A 19770-nucleotide genomic window follows, 5' to 3' on the forward strand; every position below is an offset into this window, starting at 1 on the left:
TATTGGCTATGGTTGGCGGTTTTCTTCGGCCTATTACTGTCATCAATATCTGGAAAATTTGTAAATAGTAATTTATAATCAATTGTAAATAGTAATTTATAATCAATATTGTTTTTACACCTGTTAGGGTTTTGTTTATTTCCAACGACAATTGTTCAGCAAAATTATTATTGTAATTAAACATTCCTGTGATCTTATCAAAGTCTTATAAAATGTTTTAGGTATCGAATGTAATTTCAAGTTACACATTTGATCACTCTTATGTTTGTATGCTATAACAAACTCTTATGTTTGTATGCTATAACAAAATGAGGGAAAATAGAACACAAAAAGGGGGAAATAGCACATTGTACAGGCATATCGTGACTAGAAGATATACTATTTCTATCAAATTTTATTTTGGATTCGAACTTGAAATTCAACGATGCGGAGCGAACTTACCAAAAACATAATTGTGATATAAAATAGTGTAGATAACATTCGTTTTGTGCTTTATCGGTATCAACCTCTAATCAGATTTCATTTGTATAGATAAACCAGCCTACCATAAAGTTTAATGAAATTTATCAATGTCTCTAATATAGATCACGAAATGTCATATAAAACATACCGTTCCGATAGCTGTATTGTTAGCTTGATTGACATAAACAGTAGGAATCTATAAAGTTATCAAAACATTAACAGATTAAGGTTTTAGATTGTTAAGCAGTTCCTAACTAATGAAACTTGTTTTAAATTAATGTAATTGTCGATGATTGGATCTTTTGGGATATTTGCGTAAATCTTAACTAAATATAAGAAAATCAGTAAAATTAAAGATAAAACATGATGATGAAGTGTGCGTGAGGTTGCTAGTGTTAGAACATATATGGGGAGGTGTATCGCAGGTGTCTCTAACGACCTTTGGTGGCAGTGGACACCCGTGAAAGCCATGTCGTACAAGGAAAGAAAGTTAGACATTCGGATAGCGTGACTACATTCTCAAGCAGTCAAGCGTGACTAATAATAGAGATTCGGTGTCAGAAAATCCGGCTATTTTGTCGCATCAGACGTCACCTTAAGTTTATGTAGATAAATCGTATGCTACTCGAGCCTTGATATTCAGTGGTTCGAAAGTAATTATAAGACTGTCAGTCCTTGAATGTATTTGCCCCGAGCGTTATATTTACGATCCCCAAAAATACGTAATTCAACCTCAATTTTACTCCGGGATTTCTCCCAAACACGGACAGACGTTTGTCGATGTGATGGTTATAAATTCAGATTAAAGTTTAATGGTAGATATATAGGATCACAATTTAAAATGATACAGACTTTAACGAGGTATTTACGGACTATCAAATAGGTATGACTATGTGATGACAGATTTTTATTTTTCAATTGGCGTTACATATTGATGATAGGGTAGACATTTTATCTGCTATATTTTAAAATAAGATCTCTTTTGTTGTTTATGTTCTAACTGAAAAAAGTGGAAACTACAAAGGTGAACCATTCTGTATATATATTGCCATAGCTATTTTTACTACGTTCATCAAAATAAATAAAAGTGAAAGAAGTCACGCAATTACTAAGCAGTACAGTCATCGGCCCCATAATAGTAACTTACTGGAGAAAAACGTTAATACTCCAAACAAAACAAAAACAATTTCTTCTGAATAGTCCTACCTAATTTATTGCTGTCGATATTTATAACTTCTGTAATATTTATTTATTCTGTTGGGTGTATGGTAATTTGATGGGTTTTGTTTTAGTAATCATGCTTTTCAAAATATCCATTGTTTTTATTCAATTATTGCGTGGTAATTATTCTGACATGGTAACGAGAGTTTAAATAATGTGATATTCCGGTGTTTTCTGTATATACAATTATGTTTATTACGAATTGTGGGTCCTGTTCAGTATTTCATTCTTAACATGTGTCAATCCAAGTTGTCACACGGTTAAAACTTGTAAGCTCCAAATATTCCTTTACATGTCTGTATATGCTCATTCTACCTATTTATTTTACAGTGCTAAGTGCGTCATTCCGGGAGATCGAAGACCGGATAGACAGACAGAAATGGTCTCTGGCCCAGGAATTGTTCAGGAATCATTACCAACCCGCCATGTATGAGGTCATTGTCGATAAGTACAAAGGTATGACCATATACACATTATTTTATACAACCACACCCCCCCCCAAAACTGTACTCGTTACTGCATTTCCATTTTCGACTCTTTGTATTTTACAAGCTGTCCTTCCATAAATATACTCGACTATTTTAGAAAAGCTTTAGCCGGATAATTAACAGAAATGTAAAGTCGTTTGGAATTTATCATTTTTTTTAATAAATTCGAAATAGAATAATTTTGATGATGGACTTGCAAATGCAACTGACACCATTCCTTTCATTTTGTCGATTGTACACTTGTTCCAAATGTCGAGGAAATCAGGTAACTATAGTGATGATAATTTCTCAGATGGGAATTTATCACTGACAAGTTCATTAACGATAATTGATTTGGATTTACGTTTTGGTGTTTCAGACAAAGAGTGCAAGTTTGCAGTGAATGGCTACCTTCAGGACTGGCGGGAATACATGGGAGAGAATGCTCAGTCTGTCCAATTCCTGTTTAGATGTCTCAAACAGTGTAGACGGGAGGACATCGTATACGAGATCTGTAACAAGTTCAGAGAGGGTAAGGACTGTAAGGCTCTTCATACGCTGTGTCCTAATGCTGACATTTAAAGCTGGTATTTCCTAAGATCAAGGATATTGAAGCTTATTTCAACCCGTTAAAGATCTAATCGGCTTACACGACATGAAATCAGGAAGACAGCTGATCATTGACTGGTTCCTGCTTAGTTGAATTGTTATATTTTTGCAATCAAACTCGAATTTAACTGTTTTACATATGACATAGTCCATTTTAAAATCTTTTTATTATCCAGTACCATTCGAACTTGTCAGTCTTTCATTTTTCAGGAACATAGTCTTGTCTTTGTTTTCCTTAAATTCAAAACACACTTGTTGTTTTTGCAGGTTATCCAGAAGTTGTAATTGACGCCGAAGCCCAACTTGAGAATGGCGTTGTGAAGAAACGTAAACCGAAGTCGAGCTACGGCAGTGGGTTCTTCACAGCTTTATTCCCATGTTCAAGCTGCAGCAAACATAAGGATCGTGGTGGTGTCAACAAACAAGAGAACAATGAAACAAAAGACAAACTGTTAAATCTGGAATCCTCGCCATCTAAAGAGGAGAGTATGTGTGGTGGCGGCATTGGTGGTGGTGGCGGTGGGAAAGACGTCGACCTTCAGCCGCAAGAGGCCGGTGCTATTTATAGAGAAAGACCAAGTCCGAGTGCGCCTGTCATAGATGAAGCTGGGCACGTGCAAGTCGTGGTTCCCTTTAATCGTGCTATGTCTTTCCCTATACAGGCTAGCTCGTGATCACGTGAGCTTATTTTGATCTGATCATAGCACGTGGTTAAATATGAAAGGCGACCATTTCAAATGTGTTCAAAGTTTCATTCATTTTACATAGTGGATCGAAGATCCGCGTAGAAATCATGAATACAATATGGAGATTGTACCGAATTTTCCATCTTCATATGCCAGTATATATGCTAAAGAAAGGTCGTTTGTATAAATGTTTAAAATCCTAACTCTAAAAGTACGACGGTCGTTATAAAGTGCTCAGAGTAAATTGGGCTCTTTGTACAAGCAAAACGATAACATGTCGAAATTGAATTACGACAATCCGCTGGATTGAAATAAGTCGCTGGGAAGTGAGAACTGTAAACATCACAGATATATTACTCGTTCAATCGGTAATATACACTAAATTTACAAATGAAATATGGACATCCAACCTATTAAAAGACAGAAACAAAAATATCGGTTGACTCATCCAGCAAGATGACAGATATTGTCCTGACCGTTTATCTTCTATACGTTCACTATGGAATTCAAAGAATGGTGTTAAGGTGTATCTTTCCTATTGTATTTCTGAAAAAAAAAGACTTTTATTGATTCATTTGCGGAAAATAATGTATGATCGTGGGTAAGCCAATAATGCTAGATGGTTTACAAATGTTATTATTTCGTTGATATATGGCTACAGCGACTTCCCAACAATCAGTGATGATTAGTGTTATCCCTGACGTCATCAATGATTTGATCTACGTTATCACTGATTGAGTTTGGCGGGTCTCTTCCTGATTAGAGTTGGAAAGATGTGATTTTGTAACCGAGTGTTTGAATGTGTTTTAGTGAATACAGATATCGAATGTATGTGTACGAAAGAGTATGGTTTTAAAATTCTGTTTAATATATATATGTTGTTAGCTTCTGGGATCAAATAATGAATCATGTTATGTAAATTGAGTATTTTTCATCAACTTTGATATCATTTTGTGTATGTAAATGTGCTGAAATAAGTACTATTCAAATCTTTATTGATCATTGATTCACTTTCACCTTCGAGCTTGACCCACGTCCTTCCACAAACATAAATGCTCAATATGGATGTCAGATATAAGAAACCTGATCGGATGTTTAAACATAAACTGCAATCGAACTTTAAAATGCATCAATGTGTGGTATATCATGAGGGATTTGCAATATACGGACAAGGAAGGACTTTCATTTTTGTCATAACAGTAATGTTTTGTTTCAGTTTCTTTCGTCGCAAATTCACATGGCGTAAAGAAAATCAGAAATATTCATTCTTCCGCCAGTAAAAACATACGGAAAATCTCAAATGCGTTTTAAATTTGCTACTTTAGTTTCATACTACAAGGTAGTTATTTCATAAATTAGCGTGGTTGAGTATAGTGTTAGTTTCGTAATGACAATAACATCTTTGATAAATATTTCAGGGTTGGTTGTATGCCATTTTATCAGGTGTTACGTGCGGAAATATTTTCTATTCTATAGTAATATAAAATTCAGATGATTTTCATTTTTAAAGTTATAAAACAATAACATGTAGTTATGTACCAAAGTGCTGATAGGTTAGGGTTTTGTTGCCATCAAAGGTACAAAAAATAGATAAATGATATTTCCATGTCCTCATCACTAGACAGAAAAAATTAAATACACGTAATCACGGTATTTAGTCTTTATAATCAAAGCCGACCATCTCAGTCATAAATGGCTACCTGCATGAACTGGTAACGTGACACTCGACTTAATGCGTTAGGGCTGTATGCTTATCTACCATCAAAAAAAATTATAACAAGTAAATCTAACGCATCCCTTTAGCGGGTCCATGTCTATGAATGATTTCGTTCCTAACTAGCCTTTACTGGCCCTTATCAACCCTCATTACAGACGATAACCCGGTAATAACCCTAAACACTGACACCAGACCGGATCATATCTCCTCGTGCGCGTGGCATTTCTACGATGTTTCTATGGAAACGCGGTGTAATAACATGTAATTTCAATATGCGGCGTGTCGCATTTGCACAGATCAGGGTGTTTTGTATCACGTGAGATTTCCGAAAGGACCTTATCATGCATTACTTACCCGCAATATCAATGTTTGTAAATACTGTGGCGATAAAGGTGTAATTTACTACAATTTATGTTTTATCTCCATTGTCAGTTAATGTCAGGTGCTGTAATCAAAGTGGAGAAAACTATTTTTGCGGAATATTTTTTTTTTTTTTTTTTTTTTGAAAAATCGAAAAAAAAATGAAACGCAGTTTGTGTCTTATTTGACACTTGCTTATTGCTACGATATGATAAAGTTATTCAATTAAGTCATTCGTCCCTAAAGTTGCATAATGGACTTTTCCGTTCTGAGAAATAGAAGAGTTCAATGTGTTGCTAGGAGTAATAGGTTAACTGTTAAGTAATGAAATACAACCATACATGTATTGCAAAATTAATTTCAATAGTGAGATTACAGCCCTCTATGATATTTATATAATATCAAATGTTTGGGATTCTTAGCATTTGATGATAGATCGAAACCAAATAAGTTTAACCGTTTGCATCATCGGATTATTGGGTACTTATATACAAATCCACCTTTTCCTTATTGCAATATGTTTGTTTGATGAAAACTGCTATAATCATGTTTACTTCAATCAATAACTAACCTATAAGTATGTGCTTTGTTTATTTCATGTGTAGATATGTATAATGCGTTAGTTTACTATATTTAGCACCACATTCCATCATAATACTGGTTTTTTTCTTTTATATATACGCAATCACTTACCGATATCATTATTCACATCTAAAATGTAGGTTTAATTTTCCCGTTTGAATTTTTATGGATATCTTGCCTGATAACAAGAACATTATTTCCTTGCTTGCCAACTAGAGAATGAAAAATATAAGTATGCAGAATTATGCTATGTTTTTCATGTGAGCATTAAACCTTTTATGGAGACAAACACAAAGTTATGATACATACAATGTGTGGGCCAAGTAACAGTTTCCACCCATTCTGCATGTAGAATCGCCCTCTTGCATTTTGGGTTGTCTGTATTTCATCTAAGATAATATTCATATTATATCATGTCTGCACTATATTCCCTGCTGATAATGTATTGGTATATTTTCCATTTAGTCCCAACGTAAACTCTTCGGTGATACTTTTTACATATTTCATCTCATCTCATCCTCAGCGTTTATATCACGATTTAATCCTATCTTTAATGATTTTAGTATTTTTCACAGTTCAGTGAATTTTCTTAATATGTGTCTTTTATTTTACAAAAGACACCCCTGCATTATTTTCTGCTTTACCAATCAAATACTTATCATCATTACGGTTTATTTCGTTCATTACAAACGCTGATCAGATTTGCTTTTTTCATATTTTATATTTTTGCGTACGACGTCATCATATGATGCGTACATGTGATACTGTGACTAATGAAATGCTTATTAGCTATTATACAAACTGGAATTATTTGTTTTTCTTATATGTCATGTGTATTATATTACTTGCATTTTTGTCCCATTGTTGGGGAAAGCGATGTTGGTTTATGAATTAGCCAAATAAAACATATTTTTGATTAATCATTGTGTTTGTTAATCGTATGAATCCCCTCAGTGACATAAGGGAAAATCAATAACGTGTACAAAGTTTAAAGAAGCCATCTTGCATTTTTCAAATGTTTGGTATATTTCAAAATGTCAGTGCAGTGAAATATTAAAAAAACCAAAACAACAACAATAAAACGAGAAAACCTCTACTGATAACTAGTCATCTTACAATAACATGGGAAACCTGCATGGAAGCAAATATTTGTTAAATGAAATTTTACTAGTATCAGTACATACAAGTTCTCTCATATTCAAATCTTACTATATAAAAAATAAAATAAAACTGTTCATTTACTCTCAATATCCTCCATATTAATGCAACTTTAGACGGATCTACAAAACATGGAAATCTCGATAAGTCTAAAACTGAAAAAAATCAGTATGCTAATCAGGATTGCCAAAATACAAAATAAAAATTAATATATATTTGATTCAACTGGTCATTACCGTGTGAAAGGCAGTTCCTTTGCTGAAAATATATATCAGGTGCGGCTGTTTGGTATTTTTCATACGTAAAGATTGTAACTAAATAAGAATCATAACTAAAACATGACGGAAAGATCCCTATAATCAAGTTATTTTAGATGTTTATTCGATGTATTAAACACTCTATTCGATAAGCATGGAATATGTACGCTGGTTTTCTGGCTCAGGTTTAAAAACTTTTATTTTTCAATACGAAAACTTTTGACAACTTTCTTTTATAAGCGGAAACGCCCTTTTTTTAACTGTTCAAATAATATTTGAATCATTTTAGGATAATGAATGGAAATGATAATCCTTTTCTCCAGAATGACGCAGTAGATAATAAAAAAAAACTGTATTCCTCCATTATATAGAAAATTTGAGGTCAATTCCAGTGGTAATCATACTGCCTCGTGTTATCAGTAAAAATAGTAGATAGTAATTCCAATTACCTAAGAATCAGAATAAGCCACCAAATGAAAACTTCTAATCTGGTATAAATATGTGCTGTTCGCTGATCTGATGTCGACGGGAGGATTAGGTAAGATGGCTTACAGACATATACTAAGTAATTACAGTATCAGCTTAGAGCAGGTCTACCGATATTAGGTTTAATTAATATCGCTGTACACATTCTTTAATCTAAGCTATAAAGGTATTTTTCTGGACTAAGGGAGACAACCATTACATATCTCGTCAATGTTCCTTCATGGATTTGATTTCGAAAGGTAATGTTTCCCACAAGCTTTCACGTACACTTGTAGATATTATTTTTGATAATAACGCAGTATTGTATTTATTGAGACATAATTTTCCAGAAAGGAAGAAAATCAAATCAAATTCATTCATTATTTTTCACAATATCTGAGTAACTGCCTCAGAAATGGTGTATCCTTGTATATCAATTGGATGTTCATATATAAATAGTACCAACAAGGAAAAAACAGTAGAAACGAATTGCATATTTCTTTAACCATAATCATAGGAATGGATTCAACCATCAACCAAATTAAAAAGCTGGTATTACTATTATGAAAATATTTATTAAGATTTGGTGAATCATAATGTAAAATCAAATTTCGCTTCATTTTATACAGAGATTCAGTATTATCCTTGCAACTAAAAAACTGTGCCGTTACAAAATATCATTTGTTTCGCCACCAAGTAGCGTTGTGATATTCTCAAATAATGTTTTTACATATATACAAAGTACACTATTCAATATGATGATTTCAAATAATATAAGTGAAATATTTTTTTAAAAAAAAGGTAAAAAATATCTGTATTGTGGGTTTTAGGAAAACATGTCCGTTGGCATAATATCAACAAAGCGCTAAATCCAACAATATGAACAATATAAAATAGGTGCAACAAGATTCGTGTCACTGGTGCGTCTCCTCCGAAACACCCACCGGTCGTTAAAAGTCAGAAGTGTTTTGTTATAAAATTTTTGAATCAAAGAAACAGTTTCACTAGATCAAGAGATAATCCAAAGAAGCAAGAATTCTAACGTTACAGGCCACGTGTGCAAAGAGGAACCTCGTGAAATGCCTTCCTGTGGGCCGTTACAAAAGTCTGTTCGGCAGACAGACACACAAATAACGTAGGCCTGATAGTACGCGCACGTTGATTGGTTGTTAGGCAACACTGTCTTTAGGCGAGGAATGTCGGTGTAAGAAAATGTGTGTCCATCACTGCAATCTCTGATGAAGCTGACATCTCGGTCTGGTGAAACAAAGAAAATACAAAATAAAATACTGATATAATACAAAACAAAAACGTGACTTAACCACTAAATCGAGGCATATAACAACGCTTATCTAAGATCCTACTTAAAAGTTTTAAGCCTCCGACTCAACATTACACCCTACTTCCATGTACACTAAACTGGAGGTCCAGCGACCTCGTGTTAAAGAGGTTCAACCGTTTTACTAGTATACCGGTTGGTTCGGTGACAATATCATGGGCATATTCGTGTCTTCATCGACGACACCCAACAGGAAAATACTGAGCAATTATAAACAAAATATCAAACTTAATATTATGTCTGATAATCGAATATTTTAAATAAATAATGACGATCGTCAGCTAATCGTTTTCTGTCCATAATATTATCCACTAACATATAACTTGGTAAAAATTATCCAAATCAAACGATTAATGCTTTATCGTGAAATATATAAATAACACATTCTAACACGGGAAGTTAGATAAGAATGGAGACATGCCAAACCTATTCATTTAAGATTGAGTCAGTAAATACAATTAAAAAATGTAAGTGGGAAGCTAATAAAAAATAGGCGGATTTAATATCTGTCCTAACAATCCACTTGACACACAGCTCAGACGCTAATGGCAGGCAACTTAAAAACAAAACAAATAAAAATCATGCATTTGACAAACATGTCCATAATACCGGGAGCATATGCTCTCAACAGCCTTCAGATAAAACACACGTTTTACATCATTTTAAAAATTTTCTTTTAAATATGCTCCACTGCCGACAGAGCATAAATGACACTCATCATTTGAACAATAATGAGTCTTAAATGATGTTAAATAATTATGTCTAATTAAAATAAAAATTATACAAGATCATTAACTTTGCTTTTGGTGCATGCGCCATCAGTACTTCACTTCACATAGAAAATAGTGTTATGGATTTTTTTCAGGATGTAATTAAATATTTTTAATATTTTTATCTTGAAGTAAAATTGGAAGCTCAAACTTATCAATGGTGGTAATGGTGTAAAGTAAGTAACTATTGTAATCGAAGAAAAATAATAAATTGAATGCTCACGTTTTTGTCAGAGAAAAAAAATGCTGTTTGTCAGCGGTGGAGCATCTTTAAATAACTATATTAAAAAAGAAGAAGATGTATTGATGTATATATGTTGATCGATAAAATATATGCCAAAGAAATAAAACAGGAAAAAAATATATAAATATTTATTATATGTTTCGAGAATACTTAAAAAATAGATATTACTGTACAAAATAAAATACATTTGATGAACCTTTTTGAACCTTATAGGTAGGGACTGTTAAATTTGTAACTGCATGATCATAAAAGGCAACCAACTAGATTTAGGATGTTATGTGTCTTTTTTCTAACGTCTCCCTTGAAACCACTATGTTTTCCTCCTGAAGGTAGGGCGTTAGAATTGTAACTACTGCCCCTATCGCATCATCGTAAAAGACAGCTTAATGTGTTATCATATCTTATCTTTTCTTCCTAACTAGTAACTTTCATCTTCCTAACGTCTCCCTTGACACCCACTCACTTTTTGCCTTCGGTTGAGCGTTCGCTCCTGTGAGGTAGGCTTTGGATTCTATTCCTTGGCCGTGACACATCATAGCCTATACCAGATTAGTTTCTGCTCTTGCTTAGCACTCAAATTAAGGGAGTAGGACGACTGGTTCGCCCGTTGTCAGTATAATGTGACCGGGTCGTGAGTGTTTTGTTGTCTCCGGGCGGTATGCATCGGTGATATAACACTTAGAAAGAGCAAGAGTTTCTCTACACAAGAAGGCACCAACTTGAATATATCACTGTCTCAAAACACACACCTTGCACGTCACAAGACACCACATAAACGGGAGGTCGGCGTAAATATCGTAAGTGTTAATGTGTCGTAAATATATCAAACCAAACTAAACCATTGTTTTAACGTCACCGTAACGTCACCGTAACGTCGTAACGTCACCGTAACGTCACTGATTCGCTTCAATTCCTCCCCATTTTTGGCAAATTAATGTATGAAAAAAAGAATATCCATGCAAGTAAATTCATCCTATCTTTATATCACTGGTGTCGATATCGATGTGACTTACCTTCCTTCTTAATACTTTCTATCATACAGTAATGCTGACTGGGAGCTGTACAGTTCCTGTTGAGTACTCCGCCCTTATCTCTATCATGTATCAAAACAGAATAGGACGTTTCACAATTTCCAGAATCTGCACAGGCGTAACATCGCAATGAATCTGAAAATGAAAGACTATTGGTTCAACTTGTTGCACTTGATTTAATTGTTTAAATGGCTTTATATTTTAAAGTATGTACACAAATTAATTTCCATTAACAATAGCAACACATGAAGCATTAAAGATGCTGCACCGCCATAGAATGGTGATGATCTTCTATTAAAAAGGGAGTAGACGAATTAGGGTTTTCAATAACAAACTTTACATTATTTGCTTTTCACAGTTATCATCAAATAGTTTTAATTTCTTATTTCACTTCAGAAAAAATAAGGGTATTTCAAATATTAATTGAATCCCGAACAAAATGCATTAAGCCCTGTATGGAGTGAGGTAGTAATTACTCAGACAACAGCAAACAAAGTACATGTATTTCAAATGTAGTTTTGGGTTAATTTGAGACATATATACACAAATAAACATCAATTAGTGTCCAAATAATAAATATTATTTATGCTCTCTAGGCGGTAGAGCAGTTTGAATGAACATTTGATTTTGTTTAATTTTGATAAATACCACGGTAACGCTATCTTTATGATTTGAAGTTATTTCCTTTAATTCTGTTCACTAAAACCATCGAAAAGTTGGTTAAATTACCAGCCATTCTGTCTATTAATCGCAAGACCTTTAACTTAAATTGGAACATGTGCTGTATGCCCTTTCATCTGTCTGTGAAATAATTTTTTTCTTATCAAGTCTTTTTTAAAAGTTTGAAAGAAATGGAAATTATAAGTTTAGAGTGATTCCGATTGTTCTAATAAAACATTTTGATAGTAATAATGTAGAAATTCAAATTACCTGCTCTTTCCGTAAGATATAACATTAAACCAAACACCAAAGCAGTTCCAGACATCGTCGTCGCCTTCATTTTACAAGGTGTTTAACACGCATGCGCATAAACGTATTGACAACGATTACGAGTGAATTGGAATACATTCGTATCTAATTACAAACAATGGGACACTTACTACACCCACGTTATCAACACAACAGATATAAGGTCATTTTGGTTAGGGGAGGCACTTAATCTCGTAAGTATTTAAAGATACATGTAATATGCAAAAAGCAAATGGTAATTTCCGGCATTGATACCGACTTTACCATCTAGTAAAATTAAAACAAAGTGGAAACATGATTTTTCGTTTACTACGCTGAAAAGATAATATTTATTGTAACATGCATCATCAACATTGTCTTGTTGTATGTTAGAGCTGAAAATAAAATTCGAGATGTTCAGAAGTCACTATTATCAGTATAGTACACGTTTGGACAATTCAAATAAAAACACATGCTATTCTATAGAAATGGATTTTATCAAGACACAGTGTTCATAAAGGACATACAGTGAGAGGAAGTTACTCAACGAGAAAATAACGCATTATGAGTGTAAACGTTTAGTTAAAGAAATTTTGTTTAATTATCGGATACAATTGTTGCTGATGTTGCTTTGATGGGTTACATAAAATTATATAAAATTTTAACAACACATTTTCAAAATGATTAATTAATGATTATGTAATAAATTTACATGTAAAGTATACATAAAGTTTGATATATTTGCTATACAATAGATGTCTATATTTGATCTATATCTTAATATGAACTTCATTACCATGACATTAACGTTGCGAAATCGAAACAATGTGTTGAAAAATACACCATAAAATACTAAAATACTGTCTGATATGCTATACAAATTTGCAGATAACATGTCTATGTCACTAAGGCAGAAACATATATTAAATTCAATATTGTTTTCTTTACAATATATAGCCGTGGATGATATAGTTTTGGTCATACCTTAGCTGCAGGGAAGTTTAATGCTAAGTAAACAAACAGACTAGGGGGTATAAAGAAGGTGTAGGTACCCCTTTTTACGCGTTATAACCGTCAAACATTAAAGTTCACTTTAGATGTCATCACTAAACATCAAAACCATTCCCACCAGGGTGAAAACCTACAGTACTGTGACGTTAACACAGAAACGTAAACATACTTAGGTTTCCGGGTGGAAATAATCTTATACAAACACGAAATGAACATACTCATTTCAGAAGTTCAAGTTCTAACGATAATTTATCTTTTTTTTAAGATTGTCTTATTGAAATTGCGTATCAGCTTTGACACACACAATGACGTTATACACGCCAACACATTTCACCTGTTATATTGGCGTTCAAAACAAAGTAAGGATACACAATAATTCGTTATATGTGATTAGTTATTATGAATAAAAAGTAAATAAATACCTTATGACAGTTTGTCGTTATTTGACATATAACTGTTAGAGCTGGAATTCCTTGACCAAAAGGTACGTTCTATATAGGCCTACATGTTGTGACTGTATCAAACTTGCTTACATCATGCAATATTAAACTTTATATCCACTGTAAATCTAGTGATCTAGCACGCTAATAAGTTGGTCAAAAGTGTGTAAAATGCTTCTTGGCTTACCGTTGACTTGTTTTTTTGGGTTTTTTTTTTATAGTTGCTTGTGAATTTTGATAAAATATAGCGATAACATGTATGATTCAGAAAAAAAATTACAGCTGATTCGATATTTATTTCTTCACCGAACAAACATGCAATTATCTTTACTAGTTTTTATATTGTAGCGAATGCTATGGTTTGTTTGTCTGCATTTGAAGTTACACAAGCATCAACATCGAGTCGTTTTTATGTTGGAATGTAAAACGTCGCTGTGATTCATATCATATGGAGGCGTTTCCACTGATATCAATGTATAAAATCAATGCTCTCAAGCATTTAAGCATAGTTAGAAGAATGTGTTCAAGAGAAATTTTGAAGTTTCCCGACAAATCTGCATGTGTGGTCAGAAATGCAGCAATAGATTCAACATTTGTTTCCTCAAACTCAGTCTGCTGTTCCTGATCCCAGTTTCTGAGTGTCTTCGATGTATCATTGGAATTCATAGATAAAATGTACCATATTTGTCCAATAAAACTTACAATTTGCATCCATAAGGCAATAAGAAGAAAGTTTAATCCAGTTGACTGGATGGTAGCAGGCCCTAACTAAAGATGATGGTAAGCATTATTGCATTAAACATTTTAGGTCTTTGGTGCAAGAAAGGTTATGTGAATATCTGTATTGAAAGATACAATGTGGGGGTTTCAAGAACCAATACGACATGGGTAAAATACAATTTACTGTTGAGTAGCCGGAAGGTGGGACTATACGTCAGTATTACCTACGTCATTTCAGTATCTTAAAATCGACATATTTTTCGTATATTTCACAAGATTCACAAGCAGTCAAGCTGTCTCATCAGCGAAGCATACGGTTTGTCATGATATATTTAAACAATTGATTAAGCTACTTGTGTACAACTTCACCAAATTAATTTGTTTATATATCTTAAAATCATGTTTCAGACAAATAACTAAAAAAACGTTTATCACATAATAATTCATATTAGGAAATTAATCTAGAATTCATGGTGGGATTTCTTTTAAGCTTTCCAATTGTTTATCAATACTATAACTGAGTAATTCACAGAGAAAACTAACGTTTTCAACATTCTTTTTGTCATTTTGATAATTGAGTGTTTAAACAATTCAGTATGGAATATGATAGAATATGATCATATAAGTATGATAAACACAGTTGATCTCGTCGTTTCTGTATTATGGTGACTTGTAAGCTTCACTATAATCAATGCTGTTTTGGTAACACGAGAGAGCCAGCATCGCGGAGCCATAGGTCAGCGCCTTGGAGGACCAAACGAACACATCTCTCTGGGAGTTATTATTCCTGTCACATTGTTCTGTAGTGTTGTAGTCCAGAAGCTGAGATTTGTACCACTCCTCGGAGACCACGCCCTTGATCATCCCTCTCGATGGATAGGAACATCCGTCTGTGGTAGTCGACAGGGTGCCGTTTACATGCAAACATGCATTGGCAGGGAAGTGATCCCTATCTACCTGTTAAATGAAAAAAAATACTCGATAAGTTGTTGCACAATACGAACATTATACACATTTTAATTACTTGGAAATAATGACCCTTTCGCATTTCTATCGTTTCCTTCATTGCCAAAAGTACAGTATTTGAATATCAATACTTTAAATGGCAGTGCCAAAGTAAGAGTATATATTTGCTCATTCTCTACCTTTACAAAGTGAACCTTTTCTCTTCATTGTGTGTGTTACAAACTATCATTACATTTTTCCCTTGTCCATACTGCAATGGTTTTGTGAAGTATGTAAACTAAAACAGTAAAAACAATTAAACAACTTACCAAATCACTTTTCAAAACCAGCAATTCGTTTTCTGGCCTATATTTTTCGCCAAGGATATGGCGGTTAAGCCAGCTGGCTGACCGTTCCATGGCTGACCGTTCCAAAGTGTCCCTAACGTTAGCTGGGGTATCTGAAATATAAACAGGTTGGTTGATTATGCTCATCTTTCTTTGAATAGTAATTCTTTAGAATTTCTATTAAAACAGAACATATGCTTAATTGCATAATAAATAAGCTAAATTAAAATAAAGCATCGACTAGGAGTAAAGACCCATATTGATTCGAATGAACTCTTTTTACATCATTCCAGACTTTTGTTATATCGATCTAGGTAAAGTCTAAATTTAAACACCATGCTATAAAATAGACCTGAATCTAACACAAACTTCTATCTGTAAATGAAAAACAATCGTAATTTCACCAGTGTAACCTGGCAATATTTAAGAGCGTCAGTTTAAATTATTGGAAATATTTTTAATTTAAAGGTTCCCAGTACACTTTCACAAAACATGTTCTGAAATTTTAATGCTTTAATCCTGATATCATATCAGTGGTGCTAACATGACCAAGTTTACCTGGATGAAATCATTTTGTTTGGTGACTAGTTTGACTATTCCGATGTTTATACAATACACACGCTCTAATTGTTAACAACGGATTACATTTGTTACAAAGCGACCAACAGCTAACGACATAATTGCAAAATGATTCTCAATTTCAGTCGCGAAATCATAGTGGGTTTTTTCAGAACAAATAATATTGATATTTATTTTTTAGACGCAGCGTCTAAAATGAAACCTACATATTGGTTGTTTATGTAAATTAACATCTACTCGTAAATCTATTAGGGTGTATAAGGACCATCAATAACTCCCGAGCAATGTGTGTCAACAGACGGGTTAGAGAGCTACATACATTCCTCCCACACGAGGTAACCAGACCCCTCGTCAAACACGGTCCAACTGTACAGTAGAGTGTTCATAGCCATCGCCGTGCTGAACAGACGTGTGTGCTTCTGTAACAATGACAATAAAATGGATACAGTTGAACCCGGTTACACTGAATCCCTTGTGGAATGGATAAGGTATAGCCAAAGACAACATAATGAATATATGTGCACAAAGATTGTAATTCATTTGAAATAAGGCAGTTCAGCGAATGCTGACATTTCAAGGGAGAATACTCTTATTTTAATACCTGAAATATAAACTGGTATGAGTGACACAAATTTATATAAAAAGGGAGGTAACAATGTTAGCCTCAATTGATAGGAGCTGAGAACCTTACAGTAGGTACAATCTGTATATCGGGTAAAGATATTTAATTCATCTCGATGATCTCTTGTGAAAAATAGGTACTGAAACATTAAGGGGCACTTGTCGTTTTGTTGTGTAGAAAACATTGGTCAACTCTAGCCATGAACTACATAGTTGTATATACATATAACAAAACATTAAGTGATCTAATATGTGAAATATATGTGAACATGTGAAGTTTTTAAATTCATTTTATTTCCATTAAAACGAAGTATTTATCAAAAGCGTCATGGGAATTTCATTCCCATACTTTCCTTCATTGTTATTAGAATTACAAATTTAAAAGTTTAGTTTTCGTCATACTCACAGACTTAGTCGCTGTATGTTCGTGAAAATACACCTGCTTACGCCCGAGTTTGATCGCAGCTCTTATGATCCAATCAGTACAAGCTCCTTGCAGTGTTTCCTTTAACTCTATCATAACCTCCACTAGTGCCTAACGACAAAGAGCTATTATTCTAGTACTTGTTTAAGATAATAGTGCAATATTAAGAATTGATTATGAATCAATTTAAATAAAATAGGAAACATTCGAAACAAAATATATTATCATTTAATTGTATGGGGAATAGGTAATTTTGCATTTTAAAAACAACATTTATTTTTACTTTTTTTTCGTTATACTCATGTTGATGTAGATTTTGTTATGTAAAATTAAATTATCAAGTATAAAAAGATACGTTATTCAGCTGCTCCCTGTAAGTAAATTTGAGAGTATGATATTATGAAAAACTATTTCAAGAAAATTATTCACCTAAACACTACAAGCTATAAAGCAACTAACAACAAACCTGGTGGAAGAGACCATGTCTACGGATATGACGCCGCAGTATGAACAGAGTCCTCGCCACGGTAAAGTAGAATAAGAATTCGGAAGGATGTTGCTGAAGACTTACATCAGGGCAGTCCGAGAAATGGCTTCGGATTTGAAATACCAACATGGAGGAAGTGTTACGGTAAATTTTCTATAAAAAAGGACAATTATAGACATGATTTGGAGATATGAATAAAAATGCGTAAAACCGGTGGAATCGGACAACGTTATACCCGTTGATAACAATATTTTGTTTATTTTCTGGTACAGTACTTTGAAATAAGGTAAACAGTTATATACACTGTTTAGGAAATATTCTTTGTCACTCATTAAATTATGTTCTTTTTTTATTATTTCTAACTTCATCTGATCCCAGTGAATATATGACTTAGCTTTAAATGGGATTTGTAGCGGGGGCGGATCATCTCAAAATTCAATTTATTTCCACTGCCTTTTAAATTACTGTTCCTCATTAGTTATCTACCTTGAGCGTGTGGTTCACATTAATTCACTCCGTTTTAAGGAAGTAATTAACAACAGATAATTCAATTACACTATTTCAATATATGTGCAATAAAAAGAAAGATAAAAAAAACACCTTTAAAACATGTAAGTGACAAGATCAACACAACTATAAGTATGTATAGACCTCGTAGAAAGCTAAAACCATCGGAAAGTTCGTCCGTCGGTGTCTATAGACACGACAAAATAGAAAATTAAATCACATATTGCATCTTCCGAGTGTCATTAACTTATCCATATTTTACACAATATTCTGAAACTCTTAAACGGCCATATTATTTATGTATTTAGGCTATTATATATTTACAATTGATGATTTGTAAAAGATGGCCTTATCGCTCCCCTGGTAGTTATGCAAAGTAATCTTGAGACGACTCCCACTAGAGTTCACATTCATAGCTCAAATCTGGTGATTTATATCGTAATCTATAACGTTAACAATACCATACCGTTTCTACTGCATCTGTGATTGAAAGTGTTTCGCTGTGATCACGTTCTGTAAAGACTTCACCCCCAAAAACATGCGAGTTCAATCGTCTATGACAGGTTTTTAAAGTCTACACCCCGAATATAATAGGCACCATATATTGTCTACTGTACCTCAATATCTGGATCGTCCAGTACATTGTAACTGACCATCTCCGTCAGTATCATGTTGGTCAGTCCAAAGAGGACATGTGCGGAGGTTGTAACATCTATGGTGTTCAGGTGTGGTGTTGATATATTACCGTCATCGAACATCTGTTAAGTTAATAATTTAAAAGTAGTGAATTTGTAAATTTGCCTCTTTCTCTATAATTTTTCAAAAGCAAAACAAAAATAAATAGAGAGTATTTATGAAAAGCGCACAAGAAAAACCATGACAGGAATATCCTCCCTAATGTTGTATGTATCCTCCTTCCAAAGGTTTTTGTTTGACGTAAACTACCGGTATTCTGCGCGTTAATTCTCTTCGAAATACTTTATCTTAATATAATAGAATAATATTTTTGAGGTTTATTATATAAGATTATACGTGCCCGACTACCGAAAATTATTTATCTTAAAAATAACCCATATCAAAGTCTAACGGTGTTTCTCGTAACAAGATCCAAGATAAAAATAAAAACGAAGGGTTTTGTGAGAATAAAGATATCACGTCTGATACAATACCCATGTTGGTATAAGCAGGATATCTTTCCCGTTTTGCTCCGCAGTCTCTAGGAACTCTCTCAGAAAGAAGTAGGATTTTGCGTCAATGATATTAGTTTCCTGTTTGACGGAGGAGAACGGACGATAGGCATGGCTTTTTAGGAATTTCAGAACGGATGGAAATTCTCCGAAATGTGATGCCCACGTACAAATCCGCCAGGAAAA

At 33.6% G+C, this 19770-nt stretch overlaps 2 protein-coding genes across 8 annotated transcripts in view; one reads left to right on the forward strand and one right to left on the reverse strand.

Annotated features, from left to right (window-relative positions):
- LOC138319606 (uncharacterized) overlaps positions 1-7024 on the forward strand; it is a 160978-nt gene extending 153954 nt beyond the window's left edge. For all 7 annotated transcript variants that reach the window (XM_069262768.1, XM_069262782.1, XM_069262756.1 and 4 more), the window contains exons 8-10: positions 2014-2139; positions 2530-2682; positions 3027-7024. In XM_069262768.1, coding sequence (XP_069118869.1) covers positions 2014-2139; positions 2530-2682; positions 3027-3433 — 686 coding nt within the window. In that variant the 3' untranslated portion in view covers positions 3434-7024. The remainder of the gene's footprint in view (positions 1-2013; positions 2140-2529; positions 2683-3026) is intronic.
- Positions 7025-7165: 141 nt separating this feature from the next.
- Positions 7166-12542, reverse strand: LOC138319650 (uncharacterized). The gene is made up of 3 exons (XM_069262800.1): positions 12299-12542; positions 11351-11503; positions 7166-9241 (listed from the first exon to the last, which is right to left on the reverse strand). The coding sequence occupies exons 1-3, from the start codon at positions 12366-12368 to the stop codon at positions 8994-8996; spliced, it is 471 nt and encodes a 156-aa protein (XP_069118901.1). The 5' UTR covers positions 12369-12542; the 3' UTR covers positions 7166-8993.
- Between the last annotated feature and the right edge of the window lie 7228 nt (positions 12543-19770).

This window comes from Argopecten irradians, chromosome 1, assembly GCF_041381155.1.
Source record: "Argopecten irradians isolate NY chromosome 1, Ai_NY, whole genome shotgun sequence".
NCBI lineage: Eukaryota > Metazoa > Mollusca > Bivalvia > Pectinida > Pectinidae > Argopecten > Argopecten irradians.